Source organism: Oncorhynchus clarkii, chromosome 10, assembly GCF_045791955.1.
Source record: "Oncorhynchus clarkii lewisi isolate Uvic-CL-2024 chromosome 10, UVic_Ocla_1.0, whole genome shotgun sequence".
Classification (NCBI taxonomy): Eukaryota; Metazoa; Chordata; class Actinopteri; order Salmoniformes; family Salmonidae; genus Oncorhynchus; species Oncorhynchus clarkii.
Genome location: NC_092156.1, coordinates 10,296,490 through 10,308,860, shown reverse-complemented (window position 1 = coordinate 10,308,860; position 12,371 = coordinate 10,296,490). Strand labels below are relative to the sequence as shown.

The 12,371-nt window shown below is 47.7% G+C and overlaps 1 protein-coding gene across 3 annotated transcripts in view; it reads right to left on the bottom strand.

The window, feature by feature from the left end:
* LOC139417997 (clathrin interactor 1-like) overlaps positions 1-12,371 on the bottom strand; it is a 47,666-nt gene that overhangs the window by 10,540 nt on the left and 24,755 nt on the right. For 2 of the 3 annotated variants that reach the window (XM_071167061.1, XM_071167063.1), the window contains exons 2-7: positions 11,737-11,841; positions 11,525-11,621; positions 11,016-11,124; positions 3,691-3,867; positions 958-1,138; positions 413-647 (exon numbers count right to left, since the gene is read on the bottom strand). In XM_071167061.1, coding sequence (XP_071023162.1) covers positions 413-647; positions 958-1,138; positions 3,691-3,867; positions 11,016-11,124; positions 11,525-11,621; positions 11,737-11,841 — 904 coding nt within the window. Of the gene's footprint in view, positions 1-412; positions 648-957; positions 1,139-3,690; positions 3,868-11,015; positions 11,125-11,524; positions 11,622-11,736; positions 11,842-12,047; positions 12,147-12,371 lie in introns of those variants that run through there. The other variant, XM_071167062.1, reaches the window with a different exon arrangement.

The following is a 12,371-nucleotide window of genomic DNA, read 5'->3' as shown; positions in this document are numbered from 1 at the left end:
GTCAGGTCAGAGTGAGACACAGGGAGGTCAGAGTGAGACACAGGGAGGTCAGAGTGAGACACAGGGAGGTCAGAGTGAGACACAGGGAGGTCAGAGTGAGACACAGGGAGGTCAGAGGTCAGAGTGAGACACAGGGAGGGAGGTCAGGGAGGAGGGGTGAGATACAGGGACACAGGGAGGTCAGAGTGAGACACAGGGAGGTCAGAGGTCAGAGTGAGACACAGGGAGGTCAGAGTGAGACAGGGAGGTCAGGGGTCAGAGTGAGATACAGGGAGGTCAGAGGTCAGAGTGAGACACAGGGAGGTCAGAGGTCAGAGTGAGACACAGGGAGGTCAGAGTGAGACACAGGGAGGTCAGAGTGAGACACAGGGAGGTCAGAGGTCAGAGTGAGATACAGGGAGGTCAGAGGTACCTTGCTGTTGTCTGCGTCCAGCCTGCCCCTGTCCCCTGTGTAGTGAGCAGCGGCCCCTAGGTCCACGGTCCTGGAGCGGATGACGCCACGTTTGCGTGTGGTGGTGGTCTCCGTTGCATGGCTGATCTGGATGCTTGTGGTCGTAACAGTCTCCTCCTTGTCTCTGAACTCCGACAGCTTCCCTGACCCCGACACCGGCCAGCCGTTCTGCGATACCCTGTCCTCCTCGTTGTCACTGGGGGGAGAAAGAGAACAACAACACACACATGAAAGAAATGCTCTATCATTAAATAGATGTATTGCCTTAAGCCAGCGTTTCCCAAACTCGGTCCCGGGGACCCCAGGGGGTCCACGTTTAGTTTTTTTGTGCGAGCACTACTCAGCTGATTCAGACAATCAAAGCCTGATGAGTTGATCATTTGAATAAGCTGTGAAGTTTTTGGGGCAAAAACCAAAATGTGCACCCCCTGGGGTCTCCGGGACCGTGTTTGGGAAATGTCCATCTCCGTTTTTGGCCTTTTGCACTTAAACACACTCAGGAATACCTGATTCTGTCGGGCGAGTCATCCCTCTCATTCTTGCGGAACTTGTTGATAGTGTCGTCGATGGTGCTGCCGATCTTGTCGCTGATTTCTCCCAGCTTCTCACTGAAGGGGAAGGCTCCTTTGCTCTTGTCCCGGTCGTCATCCCACTTCCCCTTGGGCTCGGTGTCAAACATTTCCCCCGCTGAGGGGGAGGAGAGGGGCAGAGAAGGGGGGAAAACAGGGTTACAGGTTTATGCTGAAAAATCAAGTGTGGTTTGATACCATTAACGTGTTTTGTAGCCATGCTGAGTGAGCCTCACTTCACTAACATAATGAGAGCCGTTGTGGGACTGCACTGCATCTATCTGGAATGCCAATTAAGATGTGCAACAGATAATTGCTTATTCTGCATTGAAAATGGATGGGCCCATTGACAACACAAGCACTGCACAGCTACAATGTGTCTGCTGAAACAGAGCGAGCATCCTCTATGTGAATGTCTCCATCGCAGTGCTATTGTGATCCTGTGCGACAAAAATAATTCCCCCCTGCCACATCATTAATTGACAAGACGGGAACTCTGGTTTGACTAATGAAGTGGGAAATCACAGCAGCAAATGAAAGATATCAGGAATCAAAGGGAGGAATCAATGGAGCATGAAAATAAAGCCTTTCAATCAGTTGTCTCCAACCGAATCCTAATGAAATGGCAAGGGACTCGCCCGACGATTAGATATCGGAGTAGCAGATCAGAAAGCAGCGAATCAAAAACAGATATGGGGAAGATATGTTCTGTTACATAGTGAGGGTGTTGAGGTTTTACTCGTACAAACATGATCAGAAATCTCACTGATGAAGATGTGAGAAGACATGATTTGCCCTGGATTGAAAATCGCTCTAATCAAAAGATCAGTGATGAGGAGGAAGAGGCCTGTGGGGAATAGAGGAAGGCATTGAGGAGCGATATTCTGGAAGCCTTCTGAGACTGCAGACAGAGACCTGCAACAAGACTCACAGAGACAGGGACTAGAGGTACATTACAGTGACAGGGACTAGAGATACAGTGACTAGATGTAAATTACAGTGACTAGAGATACAGTGACTAGATGTAAATTACAGTGACTAGAGGTAAATTACAATAACAGGGACTAGAGGTACATGACAGGGACTAGAGGTACATGACAGGGACTAGAGGTACATGACAGGGACTAGAGATTAATTTACCTCTAGTCCCTGTCATTTACCTCTAGTCCCTGTCATTTACCTCTAGTCCCTGTCATTTACCTCTAGTCCCTGTCATTTACCTCCAGTCCCTGTCATTTACCTCCAGTCCCTGTCATTTACCTCCAGTCCCTGTCATTTACCTCCAGTCCCTGTCATTTACCTCCAGTCCCTGTCATTTACCTCTAGGAAATTTCAGTAACAAGGACTAGAACAAGGACTAGAGGTACATTACAGTGACAGGGACTAGAGGTAAATGACAGGGACGAGAGGTACATGACAGGGACTAGAGGTAAATGACAGGGACTAGAGGTACATGACAGGGACTAGAGGTAAATGACAGGGACTAGAGGTACATGACAGGGACTAGAGGTACATGACAGGGACTAGAGGTACATGACAGGGACTAGAGGTACATGACAGGGACTAGAGGTAAATGACAGGGACTAGAGGTAAATGACAGGGACTAGAGGTACATGACAGGGACTAGGTACATGACAGGGACTAGAGGTACATGACAGGGACTAGAGGTAAATGACAGGGACTAGAGGTACATGACAGGGACTAGAACAAGAGGTAAATTACAGTGACAGGGACTAGAGGTACATTACAGTGACAGGGACTAGAGGTACATGACAGGGACTAGAGGTAAATGACAGGGACTAGAGGTACATGACAGGGACTAGAGAGGTAAATGACAGGGAGTCCCTGTCAGAGGTACATGACAGGGACTAGAGGTAGTCCCTGTCAATGAAATTTCAGTAACAAGGACTAGAACAAGGACTAGAGGTACATTACAGTGACAGGGACTAGAGGTAAATAAATGACAGGGACTAGAGGTAAATGACATGACAGGGTACATAGAGGTACATGACAGGGACTAGAGGTACATGACAGGGACTAGAGGTAAATGACAGGGACTAGAGGTACATGACAGGGACTAGAGGTAAATGACAGGGACTAGAGGTACATGACAGGGACTAGAGGTACATGACAGGGACTAGAGGTACATGACAGGGACTAGAGGTACATGACAGGGACTAGAGGTAAATGACAGGGACTAGAGATTAATTTACCTCTAGTCCCTGTCATTTACCTCTAGTCCCTGTCATTTACCTCTAGGAAATTTCAGTAACAAGGACTAGAACAAGGACTAGAAGTAAATTACAGTGACAGGGACTAGAGGTACATTACAGTGACAGGGACTAGAGGTACATGACAGGGACTAGAGGTAAATGACAGGGACTAGAGGTAAATGACAGGGACTAGAGGTAAATGACAGGGACTAGAGGTAAATGACAGGGACTAGAGGTAAATGACAGGGACTAGAGGTAAATGACAGGGACTAGAGGTAAATGACAGGGACGAGAGGTAAATTACAGAGACTAGAGGTAAATTACAGGGACGAGAGGTAAATGACAGTGACTAGAGGTAAATGACAGATTTGTGAGCGCATGGAAATGAGAGACCATACCACATTCTCAACAGAGCATCACAGATAATCTGCTCTCCCTCCCGTGTGGTGACACTTACAGCTGGTCTTGTTGAATCCTCCTCCTCCAGTGCTGTCTGAGGACACGCCAATATACTTGTCCTTGTTTTTCTTGGCCTTCTTCCTCTCCTCCCGGAGCCGGTCGTCATCCTGAACAAACTCCACCATCTCCTTCACCTTCTGACGCACATTGATGCCCTGGTCCTTCCCATTCTCGTCTGGGGGGAGGAACACAACACGATTGGACACTTTAATACACTGGCATTCACCAAATTAAAAAAGTGTGGAAATCATTTCACTTTTGGCTTCCCACATTACACCATGGTGGGGGTCATTTGAATGGAAAACTGACAATAGAATCAGCACCATCCATAAACCTGACCTCTCATTGGCCATAGTGACAGGGTTAAGCAGTTAAAGGGGAAGTCAACACTGAAGCAAATAAAGTGACGTTTGTTTTGGCTGAGAGAGAGAGAGCAAGAGAGCGAGAAAAAGAACAGTGCAGTGCAGTGCAGTTCCAGGCTAAAGCAGCTTTGGATGGGGGTCTGGTAGAGCTTTGAATGGGGGTCTGGTAGAGCTTTGGATGGGGGTCTGGTAGAGCTGGGGATGGGGGTCTGGTAGAGCTTTGGATGGGGGTCTGGTAGAGCTTTGGATGGGGGTCTGGTAGAGCTTTGGATTGGGGTCTGGTAGAGCTTTGGATGGGGGTCTGGTAGAGCTTTGGATGGGGGTCTGGTAGAGCTTTGGATGAGGGTCTGGTAGAGCTTTGGATGGGGGTCTGGTAGAGCTTTGGATGGGGGTCTGGTAGAGCTTTGGATGGGGGTCTGGTAGAGCTTTGGATGGGGGTCTGGTAGAGCTTTGGATGGGGGTCTGGTAGAGCTTTGGATGAGGGTCTGGTAGAGCTTTGGATGGGGGTCTGGTAGAGCTTTGGATGGGGGTCTGGTAGAGCTTTGGATGGAGGTCTGGTAGAGCTTTGGATGGGGGTCTGGTAGAGCTTTGGATGAGGGTCTGGTAGAGCTTTGGATGAGGGTCTGGTAGAGCTTTGGATGGGGGTCTGGTAGAGCTTTGGATGGGGGTCTGGTAGAGCTTTGGATTGGGGTCTGGTAGAGCTTTGGATGGGGGTCTGGTAGAGCTTTGGATGGGGGTCTGGTAGAGCTTTGGATGGGGGTCTGGTAGAGCTTTGGATGGGGGTCTGGTAGAGCTTTGGATGGGGGTCTGGTAGAGCTTTGGATTGGGGTCTGGTAGAGCTTTGGATGGGGGTCTGGTAGAGCTTTGGATGGGGGTCTGGTAGAGCTTTGGATGGGGGTCTGGTAGAGCTTTGGATGGGGGTCTGGTAGAGCTTTGGATGGGGGTCTGGTAGAGCTTTGGATGGGGGTCTGGTAGAGCTTTGGATGGAGGTCTGGTAGAGCTTTGGATGGGGGTCTGGTAGAGCTTTGGATGAGGGTCTGGTAGAGCTTTGGATGGGGGTCTGGTAGAGCTTTGGATGGGGGTCTGGTAGAGCTTTGGATGGGGGTCTGGTAGAGCTTTGGATTGGGGTCTGGTAGAGCTTTGGATGGGGGTCTGGTAGAGCTTTGGATGGGGGTCTGGTAGAGCTTTGGATGGGGGTCTGGTAGAGCTTTGGATGGGGGTCTGGTAGAGCTTTGGATGGGGGTCTGGTAGAGCTTTGGATGGGGGTCTGGTAGAGCTTTGGATGGGGGTCTGGTAGAGCTTTGGATGGGGGTCTGGTAGAGCTTTGGATGGGGGTCTGGTAGAGCTTTGGATGGGGGTCTGGTAGAGCTTTGGATGGGGGTCTGGTAGAGCTTTGGATTGGGGTCTGGTAGAGCTTTGGATGGGGGTCTGGTAGAGCTTTGGATGGGGTCTGGTAGAGCTTTGGATTGGGGTCTGGTAGAGCTTTGGATGGGGGTCTGGTAGACTGGTAGAGCTTTGGATGGGGGTCTGGTAGAGCTTTGGATTGGGGGTCTGGTAGAGCTTTGGATGGGGGTCTGGTAGAGCTTTGGATGGGGGTCTGGTAGAGCTTTGGATGAGGGTCTGGTAGAGCTTTGGATTGGGGTCTGGTAGAGCTGTGGATGGGGGTCTGGTAGAGCTTTGGATGGGGGTCTGGTAGAGCTTTGGATGGGGGTCTGGTAGAGCTTTGGATGGGGGTCTGGTAGAGCTTTGGATGGGGGTCTGGTAGAGCTTTGGATGGGGGGGTCTGGTAGAGCTTTGGATGGGGGTCTGGTAGAGCTTTGGATGGGGGTCTGGTAGAGCTTTGGATGGGGGTCTGGTAGAGCTTTGGATGAGGGTCTGGTAGAGCTTTGGATTAGGGTCTGGTAGAGCTTTGGATTAGGGTCTGGTAGAGCTTTGGATGAGGGTCTGGTAGAGCTTTGGATGGGGGTCTGATAGAGCTTTGGATGGGGGTCTGGTAGAGCTTTGGATGGGGGTCTGGTAGAGCTTGGGACCAGGCCTTTATGGACCTTCTTCAGGAGGAGGAACACAGGCACCATTTTTTCACTGCCACAACAGGCCTGTCCTGGAGACAGTATTTGTCTCAGTGAGGAATTTATGTAACAGAGCCTAGTAAGTGCTCATGCCATGCACCAAATGCTAATTCTTGAGAGCGAAGCATGAAAAAAGATGAACATAGCTCTACAGTAAATATGTTAGCCCCTTACTCAAATACTTAAGGATTACTCCTTTTTTCAATTTTCGCCTAAAATTACATACCCAAATCTAACTGCCTGTAGCTCAGGCCCTGAAGCACGGATATGCATATTCTTGGTACAATTTGAAAGGAAACACTTTGAAGTTTATGGAAATGTGAAAGGAATGTAGGAGAATATAACACAATAGATCTGGTAGAAGTTAATACAAAGAAAAAAACAACCGTTCTTTTGTGGGGTTTTTGTACCATCATCTTTGAAATGCAAGCGAACATCCATAATGTATTATTCCAGCCCAGGTACAATTTTTAGTTTGGCCACTAGATGGCATCAGTGTATGTGCAAAGTTTTAGACTGATCCAATGAACCATTGCATTTTTGTTAAAAAATGTTGTATCAAGACTGCCCAAATGTGCCCTTTGTTTATGAATAACTTTTCATGTTCAAAATTTTGCAATAGCATGGTATTCTTTCACTGTAATAGCTACTGTGCAGTGAGATTAACAAGAATTTAATCTTTCTGCCAATATCAGATATGTCTATGTACTGGAAAATGTTCTTGTTACTTACAACCTCATGCTAATCGCATTAGCCTACATTAGCTCCACCGTCCCGTGGAAGGGACACCGATCCCGAAGTTAAATGCCATTATCCTAAATTAATTTGCATGTAACACTTGAAATGGTATTGGATTACGAATAATATAAAACACAATGCTTGAAACACAGAGGCAGAGCTGTGATTTTCTCAAATCCAGAGTGACTGACAGTAGTGAGTGGATACATTTTTTTTTCTTTAACTTGTCCGCAGTGGGAATCGAACCCACAACCCTGACATTGCAAGCACCACTGATATACAAACTGTACTTCTAAAGAGAGATAATCCACATTTCTGTCTACCTATCCTAAAGGGACAGTTCAATCAATCAAATTTATTTATAAAGCTCTTTTTTACATCAGCCGATGTCACAAAGTGCTGTACAGAAACCCATCCTAAAACCCCAAACAGCAAGCAATGCAGGTGTAGAAGCACGGTGGCTAGGAAAAACTCCCTAAAAAGGCAGGAACCTAGGAAGAAACCTAGAGAGGAACCAGGCTATGAGGGGTGGCCAGTCCTCTTCTGGCTGTGCCGGGTGGAGATTATAACAGAACATGGCCAAGATGTTCAAACGTTCATAGATGACCAGCAGGGTCAGATAATAATAATCACAGTGGTTGTAGAGTGTGAAACAGGTCAGCACCTCAGGAGTAAATGTCAGTTGGCTTTTCATAGCCGGTCATTCAGTGAATGACAGCAGGTGCAGTAGAGAGAGAGTCCAAAACAGCAGGTCTGGGACAAGGTAGCACATTCAGTGAACAGGTCAGGGTTCCATAGTTGCAGGCAGAACAGTTAAAACTGGAGCGGCAGCATGACCAGGTGGACTGGGGATAGCAAGGAGTCCTGAGACATGGTCCTAGGGCTCAGGTCCTCCGAGAGAATAGAGAAAGAGAGAGAGAATTAGAGGGAGCACACTTAAATTCACTCAGGACACCGGATAAGACAGGAGAAATACTCACAGACTGACCCTAGCCTCCTGACACAAACTATTGTAGCATAAATACTGGAGGCTGAGACAGGAGGGGTCAGGAGACACTGTGGCCCTGTCCGACGATACCCCTAGACAGGGCCAAACAGGCAGGATATAACCCCACCCACTTTGCCAAAGCACAGCCCCCACACCACTAGAGGGATATCTTCAACCACCAACCTACTAACCTGAGACAAGGCCGAGTATAGCACACAGAGCTCTCCCCCACAGCACGAACCTGAGGGGGGGCTCCAACCCAGACAGGAAAATCACGTCAATGACTCAACCCATTCAAGTGACGCACCCCTCCTAGGAACGGCATGGAAGAGCACCAGTAAGCCAGTGACTCAGCCCCCGTAATAGGGTTAGAGGCAGAGAATCCCAGTGGAGAGAGGGGAACCGGCCAGGCAGAGACAGCAAGGGCGGTTCGTCGCTCCAGTGCCTTTCCGTTCACCTTCACACTCCTGGGCCGGACTACACTCAATCATATGACCCACTGAAGAGATGAGTCTTCAGTAAAGACTTAAAGGTTGAGACCGAGTCTGCGTCTCTGACATGGGTAGGCAGACCATTCCATAAAAATGGAGCTCTATAGGAGAATGCCCTGCCTCCAGCTGTTTGCTTAGAAATTCTAGGGACAGTTAGGAGGCCTGCGTCCTGTCACCGTAGCATATGTGTAGGTATGTACGGCAGGACCAAATCGGACAGATAGGTAGGAGCAAGCCAATGTAATCCTTTGTAGGTTAGCAGTAAAACCTTGAAATCAGCCCTTGCCTTGACAGGAAGCCAGTGTAGGGAGGCTAGCACTGGAGTAATATGATCACATTTTTTGGTTCTAGTAAAGATTCTAGCAGCCGTGTTTAGCACTAACTGAAGTTTATTTAGTGTTTTATCCGGGTAGCCAAAAAGTAGAGCATTGCAGTAGTCTAATCTAGAAGTGACAAAAGCATGGATTCATTTTTCTGCATCATTTTTTGGACAGAAAGTTTCTGATTTTTGCAATGTTACAAAGATGGAAAAAAGCTGTCCTTGAAATATTCTTGATATGTTCGTCAAAAGAGAGATCAGGGTCCAGAGTAATGCCGAGGTCCTTCACAGTTTTATTTGAGATGGCTGTACAACCATCAATATTGTCAGATTCAACAGAAGATCTCTTTGGCGGCAAGTTTTTAAACTTTTAAACATCCACTTCCTTACGTCTGAAACACAGGCTTCCAGGGAGGGCAATTTTGGGGATTCACCATGTTCCATCGAAAAGGTACAGCTGTGTATCGTCTGCATAGCAGTGAAAGTTAACATTATGTTTCTGAATGACATCACTACGAGGTAAATTATATAGTGAAAACAATAGTGGTCCTAAAACGGAACCTTGAGGAACACCAACATTTACAGTTGATTTGTCAGAAGACAAACCATCCACAGAAACAAACTGATTTCTTTCCGACAGATAAGATCTAAACCAGGCCAGAACTTCTCCAATTTGGGTTTCCAATCTCTCCAAAATAATGTGGCGATAGATGGTATTAAAAGCAGCCCCTCTAGGATTTTGCTGGCTAGGCCACTCCAGAACCTTGAAATGCTTCTTACGAAGCCACTCCTTCGTTGCCCGGGCGGTGTGGTTGGGATCATTGTCATGCTGAAAGACCCAGCCACGTTTCATCTTCAATGATGAAAGGAGGGTTTCACTCAAAATCTCACGATACATGGCCCCATTCATTCTTTCCTTTACCTGGATCAGTCGTCCTGGTCCCTTTGCAGAAAAACAGCCCCAAAGCATGATGTTTCCACCCCCATGCTTCACAGTAGGTATGGTGTTCTTTGGATGCAACTCAGCATTCTTTGTCCTCCAAACACGACGAGTTGAGTTTTTACCAAAAAGTTATATTTTGGTTTCATCTGACCATATGACATTCTACGGATCATCCAAATGCTCTCTAGCAAACTTCAGACGGGCCTGGACATGTACTAGCTGAAGCAGGGGGACACGTCTGGCACTGCAGGATTTGAGTCCCTGGCGGCGTAGTGTGTTACTGATGGTAGGCTTTGTTACTTTGGTCCCAGCTCTCTGCAGGTCATTCACTAGGTCCCCCCGTGTGGTTCTTGTGATCATTCTGACCCCACGGGGTGAGATCTTGCGTGGAGCCCCAGATCGAGGGAGATTATCAGTGGTCTTGTATGTCTTCCATTTCCTAATAATTGCTCCCACAAAGCTGCTTACCTATTGCAGATTCAGTCTTCCCAGCCTGGTGCAGGTCTACAATTTTGTTTCTGGTGTCCTTTGACAGCTCTTTGGTCTTGGCCATAGTGGAGTTTGGTGTGTGACTGTTTGAGGTTGTGGACAGGTGTCTTTTATACTGATAACAAGTTCAAACAGGTGCCATTAATACAGGTAACGAGTGGAGGACAGAGGAGCCTCTTAAAGAAGTTACAGATCTGTGAGAGCCAGAAATCTTGCTTGTTTGTAGGTGACCAAATACTTATTTTCCACCATAATTTGCAAATAAATTCATTAAAAATCCTGCAATGTGATTTTCTGGATTTTTTTTCTCATTTTCTCTTTCATAGTTGAAGTGTACCTATGATGAAAATTACAGGCCTCTCTCATCTTTTTAAGTGGGAGAACTTGCACAATTGGTGGCTGACTAAATACTTTTTTGCCCCACTGTACATTTTCAGAGTTTCTCACATTTCTGTGATGCCATTAGGCTCCAAAGCATGTGCTGTTGTACCACTGAAAACAGATGCAGGCTCGGCCTAGCCACACAAAACATGTACAAAAACCATCCAAGGTTTTCAACTCTGTCATAGCAAATCACAAATGCATACAGTTGGTATCCAAGGAGCCACTCAAGTTGATCATTTACATACTTTTCATTTGTGCACATTACATATGTACATATATACTAGGTTGAAAACCAGAACATGACTTGCATCTGACTGACTCTTCAGTACTCCAGCTGTGGCCATGGAAACTTCCTCACTAATGAATACTCCTGGGTGTTCCATCTGAAACCAAGAGCCTCATCTCTGAGGACATCCTGATTGGTGTAGAAGAGAGGCGTGGGGATGGTTATGGAATGAATCAATAGCCAGGCTTAGGGTTCACACTGCTCTGGGTCTTTCAGTGCTGCTTGTGTAGCACCAGTCCCAAATGATTGCTTACCAACAAAATGGTAGTTTTCTAAGGAGCGAAGGTCGTAGATGTGTTCCCTTGCGCTGGTGACAACTCGCTCCGATCCGTTCCTGATGAGATAGGCCAATAGTAGTAAGGCCTGGAGGAGAGGAGCATCTGTTAGAGGCAACATGGCACTAGGCTTCCTCACCACAGGCAACATGGCACTAGGCTTCCTACCCACAGGCAACATGGTACTAGGCTTCCTACCCACAGGCAACATGGTACTAGGCTTCCTACCCACAGGCAACATGGCACTAGGCCTCCACTCCACAGGCAACATGGCACTAGTCTTCCTCACCACAGGCAACATGGCACTAGGCTTCCACTCCACAGGCAACTAGGCTTCCACTCCACAGGCAACATGGCACTAGGCTTCCTCACCACAGGCAACATGGCACTAGGCTTCCTAACCACAGGCAACATGGCACTAGGCTTCCTCACCACAGGCAACATGATCGTATGAATGAAACATAAGCAGTGGAACAGAGACTCGACACCTTGTAAACTCTTCTCCAGTTCTTCTTATTGTCCCTCAGCATTCTGGTCCACAGCATGTTCATGACCTCAGGGAACTGCTCGTACATGAATGTGGATCTGAGAGGAACATCAGAAATATGGATGGGATTAGAGAGTACTGGTGAAGCCACAACTACTAGGCTAGTTATGCAAATGTGATAGGACTGAGCGTTGTGCTGTGGTTGTCCCTTACTTGGCGATCTCTCCCATGAGCTGTCCAGAGGGACCCCAGGGGTCATCGTTGGTGACCTCTCGCACCTTGGACTCAATATCAGAGTAGTTCATCACCACGTTAGTGCTGCAAGAAACAGGAAACATACAACACAGACTTACATCAAGAATCATATTAATAAAACACACTGAATGACACTGGTGGGTAACCAATGTGAACTATGACCTCTATCACAGATGGATATTCTGCATGAGGCATGGCTTCCTGGTATTATACTGTGTGTTTTGAGTATTAGAGTGGTGGTGATAGGATAGGTAGTGGTCTTAACAGACCTCTGATTTAGCCTAGATGTCCAGCAAGGGCCTAGGCGAACTCCTCTGACCAGATTGAGCCTGTTCTGGGAGCAGGTTGTGAGGGCTCCTGTTGCTCCTAAAGCTCAGTGTGGAATCTACAACCTAGAGTCTACACAACAATCAGCCATTTCCTGTCAGGCCCCATTTCACTCCTATCACCATCAGCAGACCTGCCAGTCACAGAGCAGACCTGCCCGTCACAGAGCAGACCTGCCCGTCACAGAGCAGACCTGCCAGTCACAGAGCAGACCTGCCAGTCACAGAGCAGACCTGCCAGTCACAGAGCAGACCTGCCAGTCACAG